Genomic DNA, 17,567 nt, shown 5'->3' with positions numbered 1-17,567 from the left:
GGAGAGCTGGGACATTTGATTCACGAGAATCCTCACAGAAATTAATTCTATGTGAGCCAAAGGTACTCATAGGCTCAAGTTTTGAAAACTTGACAAGTTTTGAAAACTGATAATGGTAGAACGAACTAGCCTCTTGGGTCCTCTTGGGAAAGCACCATTAACTCTCTCACTGTTCAAGAATGGAGAAGAAAGGCAACTCACTATTTCGAAGGCTGGCAGCTTAGAGACAACCCACGGTTTCGCTTGGACAAGCCTGGGACGCCACCCCAGAGACCCAGACTCCTAAGAAACCACAGGCTTCCTCTCCTTCCTGGTCTCTCAGGCATTAACATCGCTTTGTTCAGATTATGAGAGAGATCCCACCGAGATTCTCCTCACGGCTGCAGCAACACCCAACTTGTGGCAATATGAGGACTGGAGTACTCTGAGATACTTGCAGGGATCTCTTTCATGACCAGCGAGATGTGAGAACAACCCTTACCTTTAATTCAAGAGAGGAAGCTAACCTGTGCTTGTCCTGCTCGTTCCAGAGCAGAAATCCAAAATGGTGGTCCGTGGGTCACCCACAACAGGGTTACATGGAACGATGGTTTCAAAATCAGATTTCTGCAACCCCACTTCAGAGCTACTAAATCCCTGTGGGGCAGGGATCAGAATCCACATTTTAAATAAGCTGGAAGTTTATTATCTTTCATCTGTAGACGTTTGTGAATCGGTGCTTGAAATGGTTCTTGAACCACAGGCGGCCTCAGGAACATCCAGAGGTGGTTGGGCCCCATTCAGAGAGGCTCTGATTCTGTATGGCTGGGGCAGGGCAGGGCCCGAGAGTCTGCTTTTCTTCTCAGTTCCCAAATGATCCTGATGCTGCTGGTCTGGGGACCACGCCTTGAGAATGCCACTGGGTTAGTACAATTACCACAATTTAGTTTTGTGTCCATCAGGGGTAATCTACTTAACTGCTCTCAGGGAGCCCTGAGGACCAGAGTGTGGGAGGCAGGGGTGGTGGCAGGCTTGTTTTCTGTCCCTCTGGGAGGTGAGTGTCTGGGGAGGCCAAGCAGGGCTGCCCGGCCCCCAAGCCAGGCTGGGCTACCCAAGGCCCTGGGGGAGCAAACGCGGGCTGGTGTGTTTGTCAGGCTGCTGGTGGCTGGCTTTTCAGACTCTCAGGAGCTCAGCTTGGTCTCGGGGAAAAGTGGAGGATCAGGTCTGTTCTAGGGCAAGCCTTGAAGGATCGGCCAAATCCCGGACGTCAGGCAGATCCCACAACTAAGCTGGAATCGCTGTGACACCAAAGAAAGCTGAGTTCTTATCCTGTGGTTGGGAACCCACCGGACACGTTCACCTGACAGGCCTCCAGGCTGATGTTGCAGGGGCCTCAGGCCACAGAGGCTCCCTTTATTCCCCACATGGAAAGTGTTCCAGGCTGAGGCCTCCGAACACTTCCCGAGGACACGCAGGGGCAGCCCTCGGTGTGCGCATGGTTCCTCTCCCCCTTGTTCAGACGCCTGCAGTTACCCAAATGGCCACTAGAGGTCTCAGCAGGACAATGATTCTCTTAGGAAGGGCCAGGAAGGACCCAGAAGAAGCCGGGGAAAGTGCCTCTCCCACGGCCCCATGTATGATTCTCCGGCAAAGACAAAAGTAGCGCGAGGAGCTCACCACCTCTGCTCGTCTGTCCAGTATCCTCAGTGGGAGAACTGGTCTTGCACAGCTGCCCAAGGAGGCTGTTTTCCTCTTCATGCTGTGCTAACGGTTGTCCCTGGACAAGGGCTGGGAATTCTAGGGCAATGATGGTTGCCAGGAAGAGGCCCGTGGGCCCTTTGCATCATTTTCAACAGCTGCTCCCTCCAAAGGATGTGGTGGAGAGACATTTTTCAACCCAGTATGAGGTACCATGCAAAGGCAACTTTAAGAATCCTTTAACACAAACTTTCCAGGCAGATTTGGCCTCCTACCTCCCCACTCCACCAAAATCCTGGTGCTGAAATTCTACCCCAGGGATACTCTCTGAGGTCATGGCTTTTTTTTTTTGCCGGGCTACGTTCTGTCCAGCAGTATTAGAACCTAAGAAGTGAGCAGGCACCTGTCCGTCTCTGTGATTCACGCCCCCTCCCTACCATATCCTGACCTGCTCTTCCCACTCAACTTTGAATCAGGGGCAGCTTCAAGGAAGACAGGTGCAGACCTGATGGGCTACTTTGAGAAAAGATGCACATTAAGCTAAACTTGATATACAGAAGCCAAAATGGGCCAAATTGTTAAATCAAGGGATGGTTCGTTGTTTTATAAAAAAGATCCCTCGTTAAAAATGCCATGGATTTCCTATGGAAAAAACAAGTCCTGTTAAAAATGACATTGTATATTTGGTTCATATCTGCCCTTCTGTAGTTTTATGTGAAGGAGTGTATCTCACAGCTTGGGTCTGTGAAGAAGGAGTGTATCTCACAGCTTGGGTGGCATCTGTGGGCCTCTGTTGGCTTTCCAATTATTCTTGGATTGCCTCAGAGACTTCCCTGGCCCTGTCACCTCCATAAGCAACACACTGGAAAGAGGCAACATAACCTTGTTTACATACTGGGCTTGGTGTCTTGCGGTGGAGAAGAGGAGACATCAGCTAGATAGCCCCGAACTGCAGAAATCGGAGATGACCAAGTTTGGGGTTTGCTGCGTCTCCCTTGGTTTCACGGGATGGTGTGAGGAGGGCAGGCTGCTTGCTTCTCACCCACACCATCTCCCTCCTGCTTCTGCCCTTGTTCACTTGGTAACAGAGACTTATGGGGTTCTTGCTGGGGTTAGAACAGCCCGATTAGAGCTTTCTTCATAACTCTATAGTGGGAAATGAATACTGCGGGGAGGACCCGCACAAAAGCAGCCGGAGGCTCGTGAGCAAAGTTAGCATTTATATACTTACTGAAACCAGCAGTTCTCACACTCGTTTTATGGGTGAGGAGCCTGAGGTGCAGAGAAGCACTGTAACTTTCCCAGGCTCCCCCAGATATTTATGGCACAGCCAGGACTGGGACCGGAGTCTTTTCTTGGGATGTAGGTTTCTTTGGTTCCATTCACTTTTAAGAAAAAAAGTGAATGGCCGTGCAGGGGGTTCTCCCCCAGTGAGAAATGAGCTGGGATGATGCACTGGGGAGAGGCTTCGATGGAAAGAGGAGGACTGAGATTTAATCCAGCCTCTGCCCCACCATCCTGGGCAAGTTACTGTCCCTCCCAGTCATCGTCTATGAATTAAGGGGTTTGGAGTAAAGGACCCAACATCCCTGAGGACCCGTCAGCTCCAGAATTCTGTGCATGTCTAAATGGCGGGGTGGGGGTCTCAACACGGAGGGGACGCATCTCATGACAGCCCCTTCAATTTTAAGTTCTTGTCATCTCCGACAACTAATTTGGAAAAGTTTCCTCCTTCCTGATGCCTACTGAACACACACTTGAAACTTCAGTGGGACTGAGGACAAGCAGATCCAGCCCCAAGGACAAGAAGATCCAGCCCCAAGGTCATCGGCAGGTGGGGAAGTCTGTACAGTAAGGCGGCGCCAAATTTCAAACGTTCCAGATATTCTTTGTCAGGCACAAATTTCTCCTCCACCACTTATTCTGTAAGTCTAGTTTACCACATACTAAATTCACTCGAAGTGGAAATATAGTTTATGTGGATTCAGGGGACACCAAAACACCATTGTGTAAATGAAGCATCATAGAGCCCATCATTTGGCCTCAAACCCATTATTCTCCATGATCACAGGTTTAACATCAGGTGTGTGTGTCCATCATATACATAGGTACAGAGGAAATAATAAAGAAACGAGGTACTACTTCTCTCCATGGCTCATTTCAGCGCCGCCACGGCAGGATAGTATTAATTTTCATATAACGTTCACCTCTGCAAAGACTCACAGAACAATAATCTGCTTAGGCTGGCAGCCCCAGAAGGACAGTGCACAGCGAAGGCGTGCGATCGGCGACCACAACCAGCATGGAGAAGCCCACAGATGTTTCCACCCTGTGAAGTCAGGCGTCACGCCAGAATGTGCGCACATGCCCAGCATCCTAAAAGCTGACAATCCGAGGGCTCATTGTCCGAGAACAATGACCTCACGCATTCCCCAGGAGTCCCCGGCTCCTCCCCGGGGCAGGTGCCGGGCTGACGGCGGCATGTGCTCTGGCTCCTGCCCAGGCGCCAGGCGTGGCGGGAGAGAGAAGCACAACTATAAAATCAGGAGCAAGACAGAGGATCTATGGCTTAAAAGTGATGGTTCATGCGGCCCAAGCGCCAAGCGGCGAAAGCGGGAAGCCGGCGGGGAGCAGCGGGGAGAACATGCGGGGGCGGTAGGCAGAAGCTCACAACACAAAAGCCGGACCCACAAGGAGCCATGCTTACACTTACATGGTGTGGTCTCACACTACCTTAGTTTGCTTTAAGCATTTCCGTCGTCTGAGAGTTTGGGAGGGAAAAACAGAAGGGTTAAAGGTAAAATAAATGAAGAGCTTGCACTTCGCGCATGGTTAAAAATAACAAGGTCATTCCGGGCTCTCCCAGTCTTAGTGTGCAAAGGATAGGCACGGGGGTTCATCGTGATGAAAGGCAGAGTTCTGGGAGCCATATCCTGGTTTCCTATCTTGTTCCCACCCCGTGCTAGCTGTGTGACCCCCGCGAGCATCTTATCCTTCCCGCCCTCAGTTTCCTCATCTGTGAAATGGGTCCTACAGGAGCACTTACCTCCTAAGATCGTGGTGAGGAGGGCATGACTGAACACCCACGAAATACCTGATCCTAGTCACCACTGAGCATTATCTAAGTGTTAGGTATCATTGTTATCTTTAGCTTTTACCTTTGGCTTCCTCAGGCAGTACCACCCAGACTAGACAATCAAACGTTAATGGAGAGCCAAGGACTCACAGCGAATCGATGCTCAATAAGGAAAAAACAATAGAAACAAATCAAGCATTCAGGAGAAACAGACAAAGTTAGAAACGCACAGGCTGGGCAGCCGTTTCATGTGTTGCGATCATTCTTTGAGGGCATGATTGCAAATTCCAAAGAAATTCAGAGTAGCTTTTAAAGAAAGATAAATAAAAATCAATCGCGTACCCACAGATCAGGTAGAACCCGGAGGCCCGGTTCATGTCGGACAGTTGAAGGCTGTGGACGTGTCATTAGGGATTACCCTTTGGACTGATGGCGCTGTGTGTTTTCCAACTGGCTTCACACACAGAATTGCTTAAAGGCGAGGACAGGAGGCTAGTGAGAACCAAGTGGTTTACCAGGTCAGGGAGGACAGATTTCACTCCTCTGTTCTTTCCCAGAACTGTTCTGTCAGTTCTGAGTTCACTTGGCAGGACACTGTGGTCCCAAGGGAAAGAAGGGGACGAGGGCGCGCTTCCTGCTTCCTTCTTTTGCTTGCTACCTCTGTCACTTCTTTATTCATCACAAGCCCAAGAAAGTTTCCCAGGGGGAACCTTCAGGTTCCTCCTCTGTCACTCTAAGTTTTCCCACTTTCTCCAAGGTGTGGGGGGTTGTGTTAGCTCCCTCTGGAATGGGAGCATCTAGCCAAAGTGATGGGGTTGGTATGGTTGGATGGGCGGGTGCTAAATTTTTCAAATGAAAAAGGAAAAACAACATTAGGTTTCCAGCTCGTAGAGGACAGAGGGAACGAATGATAAGCAACGTGTCTGTATCTGTTTTGCCTAAACAACCTCTGCTGGAAAGGGTGAGTCACAGGCTATCCCCACCCCCACCCTGAAGCACAGACATCACCAGGGTGTTCAGCTTCCAGCTACACACAGGGTGTGTGTGTGTGTGTGTGTGTGTGTGTGTGTGTGTATCTGTGGTGCCCCACCATGGATGCGTGTGCTCTGAGAAGGCTCTTGCTTTAAGTGGAGTTTTAACTTGGATACTATTCTTATGTGCAGAGGTACTCCAGAGTTGAATTCTCCAGCTGCCCGCTGGGCTGCAGGTTCCTCAAGGCTGGGCTGGGTTTTCCTGCCTCGGGCAGCCTCCCACCCTGGGATGGCATGTCTCCTGCTGTAGGAGGGGGCTAGGGCTACCGGTGATCGGTGATCGGTGATGGCAGCTTCATTGGGCAGGGAAGCTGGTTTTTTTTTTTTTTTTTTTAAAGATTTTATTTATTTATTTGTCAGAGAGAGAGAGAGTGAGAGCGAGCACAGGCAGACAGAGTGGAAGGCAGAGGCAGAGGGAGAAGCGAAGCTGGTTTTTTAAAGACACAGTCTGATTTCTTGATTGGATTATTTGTTCTTTAGGTGTTGAGTTTGATAAGTTCTTTATAGATTAAGAATGGACAGACATCTCTGCAAAGAAGACATCCAAATGGCCAACAGACACATGAAAGAGTGCTCAACATCACTAGGCATCAGGGAAATCCAAATCAAAACCACAGTGAGATACCACCTCACACCAGTCAGAATGGCTACAATTAACCCAGTCAGGAAACAGCAGATGTTGGTGAGGATGTGGAGAAAGGGGAACACTCCTACACTGTTGGTGGGAATGTATGCTGGTGCAGCCATTCTGCAAAACAGTATGGAGGGTCCTCAAGAAGTTGAAAATAGAGTTGCCCTATTACCCACTATTGCACTACTGGGTATTTACTTTAAAGACACAAATGTAGTGATCCGAAGGGGCACGTGCACCCCTATGTTTATAGCAGCAATGTCTACAATAGCCAAACCATGGAAAGAGCCTAGATGTCCATCAACAGATGAATAGATAAAGAAGATGTGGGGTATATATATATATTTACACACACACACACACACACACACACACACACACTGGAATACTATGCAGCCATCAAAACTCTGAAATCTTGCTATTTGCGATGACGTGGATGGAACTAGAGGGTATTATGCTGAGCGAAATAAGTCAATCAGAGAAAGAGAATTATATACTGATATGAGGAATTTGAGAGGGAGGGCGGGGGCTCATGGGGAGAAGGGAAGGAAAAAAATGAAACAAGATGGGACCAGGGACAGAGACAAACCATAAGAGACTCTTAATCTCAGGAAACAAACTGAGTGTTGCTGGGGGAGGCGGGTAGGGATAGGGTGGCTGGGTTATGGACATTGGGGAGGGTATGTGCTATGGTGAGTGCTGTGAAATGCCTAAGCCTGATGATTCACAGACCTGTACCCCTGGGACAGATAATACATTATATGTTAATTAAAAAAAAAATAAAGACACGGTCGGTCTGAGATCTTTCCCAAACACAGGTACTGTTTCAAGGCCACAGGTTATAGGGCTTGGGCTCTGGAACACAGAGAGACACCTTGATCTGCTCAACACCTCTGCAAAGGGACGCTCTTTATGTCATCAGAATGTTGCTCAGGCAAAAGTGCAAATGGAAAGGGGCCGAGGATATTTAGAGAAGCGAAGAGATTTCCAACCAGGGAAAGTAGACCTAATGAATTGATGTTTGCAGAAACGGAGACATTTAAACAGAATTATTAAGCAATTAGCCAAATTATAACTAGGGTGGAAAACACAAGATGATCTCCAAGGGAATTGTTTCAAATAAGTCATTCTCTTGTACTGGAAGGCTTTCATTCTGTACTGTGTGGAAGGTCATTGCTTTAACAGAAGAGAGAGAGGCAGGCACGTCTTTCTGGTTGATGGGACCAGCAAAGTCATGTTTCTGGGAGGCTCAAGGAGCTCATGAGGCCACAGGACCACATCTGGAGGACTGGAGCCCCTGACGCCGAGAAGCTGGCCAGGGCACCATTGTCCTGAAGGGTGAGCTCTAGTATGATCCGATGGCTGTAGCTTCTGAGCTCTACTTTGGGTTGAAGGGTCCCATCCTCCCTAAGGCAATACAGATATACCCAGGTGTCAGCTGGTAAGTTTCAGTAGGTAGCCCGAGGAGGAAAAAGGCTCAAAGAATGGGTTCTATCACCAAATGAAGGACTGATGCCAGAGTCATTTTTAGAGTATTCTGATGTTCTCTGCTTTAGCTATAAAGCAGAGACTCAGAGTCCGGTCTCAAGGCCAACTTCTTCTGGATCCCTCTGACCCCTGAGAATTATCCCCCAGGCCATAGGTATCATGTTTCAAGCAAGGCCGAAGCAATGGGACAGCCTTTGTCTGCATCCTTCCAGAGCCGGGGAGGACTTCTCAGAGAAAAGGAATAGCATTACCCCTACCAAAAGTCAGCCCTGGCTTGGTGTTTCTAAGCACACACTCCTCAGACCCAGACAGGCCTGTACCATCACTGGTACTACTGGGCACAGCTGGCTGTTGAGAGGGCTCCCCAAATCCAACAGTCACTCTTAACAGTGGGAGATGAACTAACAGCCTGAGATGCTACTCATTACATAACTTCTTCTATAACATTCAAAACACAAAAGCGGACATAGCTTTTATGTTTCCACTTGATATACTCACACTTAGCGAACAGCTGTCTGGTTCCTTGGAAACTTTAAAAAATCCCAAATACTCCCTCTAAGTATTTCTTTTGGGAGAGGCTGCCTTTTATATCTGAGAGGCTGCCTTCGATCGTTTAATTTCCTACTTCCTAGGTGGTAGCAGGTAACAGGTGGGACGCTGGGTGCAGACGGATTTTCCATCAAATGCATCACCTCCTGGGCCTTCGGCGCTCAGTGGTGGAAAGTAGCAATGAAAAGAACAGATATGGCACAGAGCCCTAGGGAAAATGATTTTTAGCTGAAAGGCCTTTCAGAGGAGAGTTACAACATGGGACTGTAATTTATGGTTGGAATCAGAAATCTAGGCTGGACATGATCTTGGTAATTAATGACCCAGTCTGCTGCTTTGTTTTACACATAAGGCTATGAGCATCTCAGCCTGCTGGAGAGTCAGGGTTAGTGATGGAGCCCCAACTCACGATCTCGATGACGGTGCTGTGTTGCTCCCCAGTTGCAAGAGAAGAACGTAATCTTCTAAGCAATGTTATCCCTTAGGGAGTAAAATACAAGCACTGTGCTCAGCCTGCCCTGCTGAGTTTAGAGAGGTTTAAGCTCTTCATAAGCAAAGGACAAAGTTAGGAAGCTGCTTCCATTCCCCCAATAAGAATAAAATCAGATAGTGTGTATGGTCTGCCTTTAAATCACTGATCCTCAAATCTGAATAAACTCTGGACCCCTTTAAAGGAAAATAATCGTCCAAGACCTATGGTATACTCCCTTAGCCAACATTTGAGAAACCCTTTGGTAAGAAAGCCAAAATCTCATCCTTTGAAAATGATTCTCAGTTGAGAACTGTCACCGAAGAAAGACAAGTTACACCTTTATATTTGGTGAAAGGAAAGCATAAAACTTAAACATCCCTACTAAACCCAGTGACCCCCCCCCCCCCCGCCCCTCGCAAGAATACAACCCTGAAATTCAGTTCGAGAAACACTGTCCTGGCTCAGAATCCATCTCTCGCTCTCTTCTCTGGACCCGTTAATGAACTTCCCCTCCAGTTTGTTTCTTGCCCTCTTTGCTCCTGTGGTAGCTCCCTTTTGTACAGAATGGGTGGTTTTTAGTTCACGGTTTTGCAGTGGAGCTGCGTGTCCTGTTAACCTCGTCAGCTGATCGCTCTCATTCTGAATCCTGGTCTTTTGTGGTTTTCTTAGTATTTGCTTTAGATGAAAATCCAGCCTGATCCTGCCTTGGTGGGACGGTATTTTTATTGAAAAATGCGAGTTTTGTGGAAAGAAAGAGCTAGAGGTCCGCATTCTGCCCTCCACCAGCAACAGCCACCGTCTGGATTTCGGGAAATGAAGTTCTACCGGTTAAAATGTACTTTAAACACCTCAGCTGGCCTTGTACGGTAGTTAACTTCCGTGTTTTACAATCTTGCCAATTTAACATCGCCATCCTGTCTTCCCTCTGGGGTGACAGGTGGCTAAAAACACATTTAGATTTTCCTCTGAGGGGGAATTACTCTCTCCTTGACAGGCTCTGTCTGCTCCGTGTCTCATAACTAGGAATTTGCCGAGAACCTCCCCTTGGGAACGTCTCTTCCTGCCTACCTGCTTTCATTGACCCCTGGGTCAGAATTCTCGCCATTAAGAATTCATTCCCCAGTGGCGCATGGAAGCATACTAGAATTTCTTCTTGGGTCTTATGGTTGTTGTTGCTATTTTTGTTTTGGAGTTAATGGAAAGCAACTTACAAAAAAATGGGAGGGGTCTCAGTTCTCAGTTCTACATTATTTTGGTCAAGAAAGAAGAAAGGTTGTTTCTTTATACTTGCAACCTTCTAGTACGGTAGCCACTGGACACACGTCACTATTTAAATTTAATTAAAATGAAATTCAATTCAAAATCTAGTTCCTCAGTCTTTTCAACCACATTTCAAGGGCTTGAAAGCCACATGTGTCTAAGGCACATATCAGACACAGCAGTTACAGAACGTTTCTGTCCTTGTTCTTTGCCATTGTGATGTTCTAAAACATCTAATATCCATCAATAAAATTTGGATGCAAGATGTGTACTACATTCTAGAAGTCAGATTCTGAAAAACATAAATATGTAAGACAACCTCCGTCAAAACCCGTCTGTAAGGTGCTGAGGAGAATTATTGAATAAACAATACAGTTGGAAGTCTGGGTGTATTTATGGTCAAGTCACACAAAGCCTTGTCATTTAATTGAGATTCTAAGAAGATCAGCCTTTATTTAAATGAAATGATAGAATGACTTTTGTTAAATGGAGATGTGTATGTGAGGCAGGGGTGGTGGACATGTGTGGGGAGAGCTATCAGAAGCACCTGGGAACTTGCGTCCAACTAGACATTGTCTCCCCTATCCACATAAGACCAGGAGGTTATACCACTTCTCCAAAGCAGCATGGGGAGCTGCTGAAGCCAAGTTCACAGAGCATTAAACATGTATTCTTTCAAGAATGACTTATTGTGCATCTAGTAATATCTGTCACATGTCTTAATACATTACCGTGGAGTATGGTAAAATAAGTAAGTAATGATGCTGGAGTGTGGCAGCTCAGTTCCTGCATGGGCTTTGGAGTCAGCCTGAGTCTGGGTCTGGTATGCTCCAGCTGAGTCCTTAGGCACATTAGCTAACTTCTCCAAGGTCCAGTTTCCTGCATTAAATTGGGGATACTGCTTATTTCATGGGGTTATTATGACGCTTGAATGATAGAAGGTGAACATTCAGTAAAATCTAGTAACTACATTATTATCAGAGTAAATGGTTTTGCGAGGAAGACTCACTGAAAAGCTGTGCTCTTCCTAACTGTAGAGATGGTTCGTTCAACTGATAATGGAATGGTGCTAAAGATGTCCAAGGTGTAAGCTTAATCCCTGTGGCATCCCTTCCCCTGTAGGGTAGACCAGATGCCCCTGCCTTGCAAACATGGGCTCTCAGAAAATTGGGATGACGGTATATGGACAATCAAATATGAGAGCTAAGAATGATCCAAGATGGAGTCAGTTCCAGTTCCTTCCTTCAGAGATGAGCAGACTAAGGTTCAAAATGCTTCCCCAAAGTTTAAACATTGGTGGCAGAGCTGAGGTCAGAACCTAGGGTTTCTGATTTCCTGTCCCATGTTGTATATACATTGATAGCCTCCAAATGGAATAGAAATCTTCGTCACCATGAAACCTTAGGAAAGATGCTTATCGTACTGTCACTGTTTGAAACACACTGCATTAACTTCAGAATGCAGAAACCACACTGGGTACAATTTTCATCTGTCCCCAGAGATAAATTGATATCCTATGAGACATATCTCCTAGAAGGGACACTAAGAGGCAGACTCACAATCTATAAGAGCTCGGTGTTCTTGACATCTAGTCTGTGGTATATCACCGCTTAGCCAGGATAACTCTTCAATTCTTTCTGGAGTATGGCGATGACTAGGAGAACACAGTGGACTCCTGAAAAATAGGGTGCTGGAAGGTGGGACCCAATTTTATGTTCACCACAGCCCTGATACCATCTTTCTTGGTTTTCGATTCCGGGGCAGGTGGTCAACTTCTTGCGTAATCCTTGCTTTTATCTTGTCACCTCTAAAAATCACAAAGGGTGAAAGAACTGTGGACTTTTCAGATTCGAATGCGGTGGCCTTTGTCTTCTGAGCACTCCTTTCTGGCAGGCAGCTATATAGGATGGCTTATTCCAAAGACAGCAATACCTCAGCATGCAGGGCTCGCTGTGCCCAGTGATAGGGAAGAGGGGGCAGGAGAGGCAGGAGGAACATTTAGAATTTTTTTTTTTTAAAGATTTAATTTATTTGTTTAACAAAGAGAGAGAGAGAGAGAGAGAGAGAGAGAGAGAGAGATTACAAGTAGGCAGAGCAACAGGCAGAGAAGGGAGGAAGCAGGCTCCCTGCCGAGCAGAGAGCCCAATGTGGGGCTCCATCCCAGGACCCCGAGATCATGACCTGAGCCAAAGGCAGAGGCTTAACCCACTGAACCACCCAGGTGCCCCGGAACATTTAGAAATTTAAGTCCGATTATATCACTCCCTGTTCACAGCCATCCAATAGCTCCCATCACAGTTGGAATGAAATCCAAACTCCTTTTCCTGGCTTAGGAAGCCTGTGGGATCTGACCCCTGCCTCCCTTCCAGCTTCAATGCACCCATTCTCCCCCTCACTATCATCCAACCAAACTGCTCTTCTTCCCATCTTTGGATCTTTGCACTCGCTCTTCCCACCGCGTGAAAGTCTTTCTCACTGGCTGGTGGATCAGTCTTAAATGCCACAACCATGGGGACCCTCCCTGGATAAACAACCTGGGGGGCCACGGTCTAGCTTATCACCTGGTTTAAATTCTCTGCATGGCTCTTACAACTCTGATATTTTCTTGCCTTTTACATTGATTTATTGCCCATCTCTCCCTATCAGAAAACAAACTCTAGGAGATATGGGATTTTGTCTACTTGGCTCATTACTTTATTTCCATCTTCTAGAACTGTGCTTAACACATAGTAGGTACTCAAAAAACATCAAAGGGAATGAGTGGATGAACAAGGGGCGACCCCTGCAGGTCATATCTCCTGTAAGCTTGCTGGTGCTATTTGTACCTGCAGGGAGTCTCCCAGGCTCTGGATGTTGTCTGCCTAGAGGGCAAAGCATGCAGCCCCATGGAGAGCAAACCTAAATATCACTCTTACTAGTAAAACACACAGCAAACATTGGTTGATTGAACAATATTTCTGGAGTACTTACTCTGTGTCTGATACCAGAGCCTTTAGGAGGATTACCTCAATTAATCTCAATACATCAATCTGGTAGGCACTATTTTCATTTCCGTCAGTGAGGATCAGTAGACTGAGGTCCTAATGGTTAATTGTATCCCCCACAGCCATCCGGATGGTAAGCTGAAGGGCCAAGAATTGAACCTGGGGCATCTGACTCCAGACACCACTCTGTGAAGTGTTGCAGAAAATATAATGGAGCTCATCCAAGGGGAGACTGAAAGGAAGGAAGGAATGGCAAAAAGAAAATGCAAGAGAATGTGAATTTATATGTGTTTAACGATAAAAATCTGGCTGACAGCTGTCTCCTCCCTGCATCAAAATAAAAGGTATTTCTGCCTCTCCAAGTCTACAATGGCCGTCAGTGATCTGAGAACATCAGCTGTTCACCTCAACTGAGGTGAGCAAACTTTTCAGCACTACAGGCATCTAATAAAGGAATTCCTTGGGCATGTTTCATCCAAGCCATCAGGAAACCGAAGCTGCCTTCTCTGCTTCCAGGACCTGAGCAGGCCACACTGAGCAGACCATGCACACACGTGCTGATTAGCTACACAATGGGACATTGGAAGCACGTCAGCTGGCTTTTGACTCTAGATCTTCCTTCTGTCCACTTGCCACTGTGCAAGTGTTTGTCTCTACTGGACAGTGGCAACAGGCACACTTTATCTGGGCTTGCCATTTTGGTCCCTCTTGTCCAGCCAGACCCCAGTGATGTCTAACAGGTCTCAACAAGTGATTTCAGGAGGAAAATGATGCTACAGAATATTTAAAGTCAGGAGGCCAACACGCCGGGGCTGTCTAGGCACATCTAGGAGATACAGAAGAGGGAGACAGAGGTGAAGATTCAGAAGGAGCCTGGGGCTGGGTCCTCATGGAACCCAGAGACAGGAGAGTCCTCCTGAGGATTTGGTTATTCTAACCATCTGGTCTGACCTTTGCATCAAGTAGTAATACTAAATAGAAAGATCCCAAGACAAGGTAGCGAGCCATGACAGGAAAAGAGCTTGCTGAGGTGGATGAGAGAGTACTCTAAATGAGAAATAACAAGAGCAAAAGACACACTTTAAGACTCAATTGGCCAGGTTAAATGTGCTTTACGGAAGTATTACTCCATGACACACTTGGGCAGAATGAACATGGGTTGTGAAGAAAACGCTCTCCTCAGATGTATGCACTCAAGCCCGTGAATTAGAGTCCCTGAATGTGTAGCTGGGAGAGAAATTTGGTCCTTCATAGCTACCCTTTATGTTCTCTATGTTCATTGGGGGATGTAATGCTGTGGGTATTAACAGCGCCTGACAGAGCGATGGACAATACAACCAACTCTAGATTTTCTACCCAAAAGGGCCACTGAAAGCTATCTGGTGCATCTAAGCCCTCAAACACTCCAAACATTCAAGTCTATCTTCTGTGGCGAGCTCTGTTATGGGAGCAGAAAATAACAAAGGACAACGCTGACTTCTAGAAGGTTCATTCCATCTCAAAGTTCTCTTACTATTCCAGCTTGGCTTCCACCAAAACGCAACTGAAATGGCAAAACACGGAAAAACAGGAGAAGCGCTGTCCTGTGCTCACACAATGATCATTGAGTTCTGCTGTGGGAGCCACATCTGAAGAGAAATCTAGTTCAAAGAAGAATGTGCAGGATTCTGACAATACTGTTTGACCAGAAGGACCTTGGGGCAGGCTTGGTGGAGCTGAGATGGCCTGATGAGCACAGGACAGCGCTTTCAAATATGCAAAGGGTTGTGGTCTAGAAGAGGGTCGGGCCTCCTTTGCAGGATCCCCAAAGTGTGGTGGAGGCCTCAGAGGGATGGGTTTTCACCCAGAGATGGAAGACATCTTCTGAGGGAGACAGCGTGTTGAGATGAGCCAAACGTTTCCAAGAGAGCTTTAAGAATAAATTAAATAAAATACCTATTATTCACTGAATACCTTGCATTTGCTGGATGCTTTACATAAAAAGAGAGAGACTGTTAATTATCCAGTACCTATTCTCACCTTTTGCCACAATCCCTTATATTGTTGGGAGTGCTAATGTTTCCAGCTAAAATCAACTTTTCCAGTCTCTCTTGAAGATAGGTATGGCCAATGAGCTATAAATAGTTGGGTGAATTATAAATAAAAGTTGTTGGATTAAAAACTCAGCCAGGAGGCAGACTTTTTTGTCCTTCCCTCTTCCTCCTTGTTCCTGTCTGAAATGCAAATGTGACGGTTGGAGCTGCAGCAACCGTCTTATGATCACAAGGTAATCTCAAGGATAAAAACCACGAAAACAAGGAAATTGGGGCATTCCCGATGTTATGGAGCCTTCTTGTCTACCCTAGACTGCTACCATTAGACTTCATAAGCTACAAAGAAAAGTCAACCTCTACTGGGTTTAACACATTATTATTTAGGTTTTCTGTTATATGCAGCTGACTTAATGCTAAAATACCCCTTATTTCATTTAATTCTCACAACAATTCTGATGCTGGGTCTCATCACATCCATTTCATAGATAGGGAGATGAAGACTTCCAGAAGTTACATAGCTTGCCCAAGGTCACACAACCAGATAGTTGTAGAGTCAAGATTTTATTGGGCATCAACCTGACCCCACATCCATCCTATTGCCATATTGCTTCTCCTTTCACGGAGTAGCTAATGTGTGATGGCAAATTCTGTACAAGCATATTGGATATCTGTGGACTATTCTTGCTGTCTACATACTCTGTAGTCCTTCAGGCTCACTGTTGCTCAGCCCATGCCAACCTGAGTGGACAAGTGAAGTGAACATCTGTATGCTTCTGACCTCAGTCCCAGTTCTTTCCATCTCGCATCTGAGAACATACTCTCTCTCTTTCAGACTTGCTTGAAATGGATAATAAAGATTAAGTCCTGTTCCATCTTGAGTGACTAGACTCTCTGCTTCCAGTGTCCACTCTGTGTCTCTACCACCAGAATCACATGAACATAATTCACAGAAGGCAGGTCACAAGCTGGGGCCCTGGGCTTTCCAAGCTCTAAATCTTGTTTGAATAGTTTATTAGCCATCTCTCTTTTTTTTTTTCCCCAGCTTAGTGGCCGTATCAGCAAATGTGGAGGTTGATTTACAGTTAGTACTTTGTGCACTCTCTGAAGTGGAGCGAAAAATTGAAAGGCTTATGTCAAGCCCATTCATTCACAGGCACATTCAAGATCAAATTAATTTTAAAGCTCTTATGGGCTAATTTAATGTTTCTAAGTTTTGCTTTACAAATCTATAGTGATTTTTTTATGGCATAATATATATTTCAAGCTGAAGCTATTGTCGACTTGGAAATACGGTTTTTTATATAGCACATTCTGGGATGAAATACATTGTCCGATGAGAGGCTGAGCTCAGAATGGAGAAACCCCAAAACTGCTTAATAAGTCCAATTACCTGGAGACAATTATCCAAAAGGGCTCAGAGTCAGGGAATGTTGTAGCTGGAAGGGCCAAGGAATGATCCAGTCCAGCCCATTTTAGAGATGGGGAAGACCTAGAACAGTTAAGTAGCAGTCAGGGTCAAGTAGCTGGTTAGGACCAGACTTGGCCTACAACTCGGGCCTTCCAAAATCTTCATTCAGATAAAAGATACCAACAAAATAGTTGGGCAATAGAATTTTCTGGAATGAACTCATCTTCTTTCACTGAAGTTACCTGTTAATCTCAAGAGCTGTCAGTGCTGCTCTCTGCGTCCTGCGCTGTAGGACTGGCTCTGTGTCTGACAGCATACAATCATGCATCACTATTTCTGTACATCACACATGCTACTGTATCTAATCCTTCTGTTGGACCTGTCTCTGCTCACCTCCTCCTGCAGACTAGGAAGTTCTGCAGAGCTGGGACTCCATGTTACTTTGGTTTTGCAGCCCTTACAGGGTATGGCCCCAAGCCAGTCACACAGTGGACACTCAACAAGCACTACTTGGGAGAAGGAACAATGAAAACAAAGAAACCTCTGGGTATCAGCCCACTGTCCTTTGAAATTCTACCTTTGGTTTTTCCTTCCCACCATATCCTTTCTCTCTGTGTTGGCCTTTTGCGGAAGATCACAGCCATTCCAAACTTCTGTTTCATCAAGGATTCCCCCAAGCTGATATGGCTTATTTGGTCTTAGGGGGTGCACGCAGATGGGTTTGCTAACGTGCCACTGTCAGCCCTTAGAGGGTAGAGGGCTCCGTGTGAATTAGAGAAAGCAACGCCTTCCTCTAGGCTGGTCGTTCTCAGCCAGGGGGATCTTTGGATCCTAGAGGACATTTGGCAAAGCCTGGATATATTTTGGATTATTATAACTGAGGGATCCCATGGGTTTATAATGGGTAGAGGTCAAGAATGTCACTAAATATTCTATTATATTCAGGAAAATCCCCTCC

The 17,567-nt window shown here is 46.3% G+C and overlaps 1 protein-coding gene across 4 annotated transcripts in view; it reads right to left on the bottom strand.

The window, feature by feature from the left end:
- The window catches only part of LHFPL3 (LHFPL tetraspan subfamily member 3), a 588,278-nt gene that overhangs the window by 71,761 nt on the left and 498,950 nt on the right, over nucleotides 1-17,567 (bottom strand). Inside the window, exon 3 of one of the 4 annotated variants that reach the window (XM_059397003.1) lies at nucleotides 4,391-4,438. The exons of 2 other annotated variants lie outside the window; for them this stretch is intronic. In XM_059397003.1, coding sequence (XP_059252986.1) covers nucleotides 4,422-4,438 — 17 coding nt within the window. In that variant the 3' untranslated portion in view covers nucleotides 4,391-4,421. The remainder of the gene's footprint in view (nucleotides 1-4,390; nucleotides 4,439-17,567) is intronic. One more of the 4 variants, XM_059397004.1, reaches the window with a different exon arrangement.

Source organism: Mustela nigripes, chromosome 4 (assembly GCF_022355385.1).
Source record: "Mustela nigripes isolate SB6536 chromosome 4, MUSNIG.SB6536, whole genome shotgun sequence".
Taxonomy (NCBI): domain Eukaryota; kingdom Metazoa; phylum Chordata; class Mammalia; order Carnivora; family Mustelidae; genus Mustela; species Mustela nigripes.
Note: the sequence above shows the minus strand (reverse complement) of the source record. Positions and strands in the feature narration are given on the sequence as shown.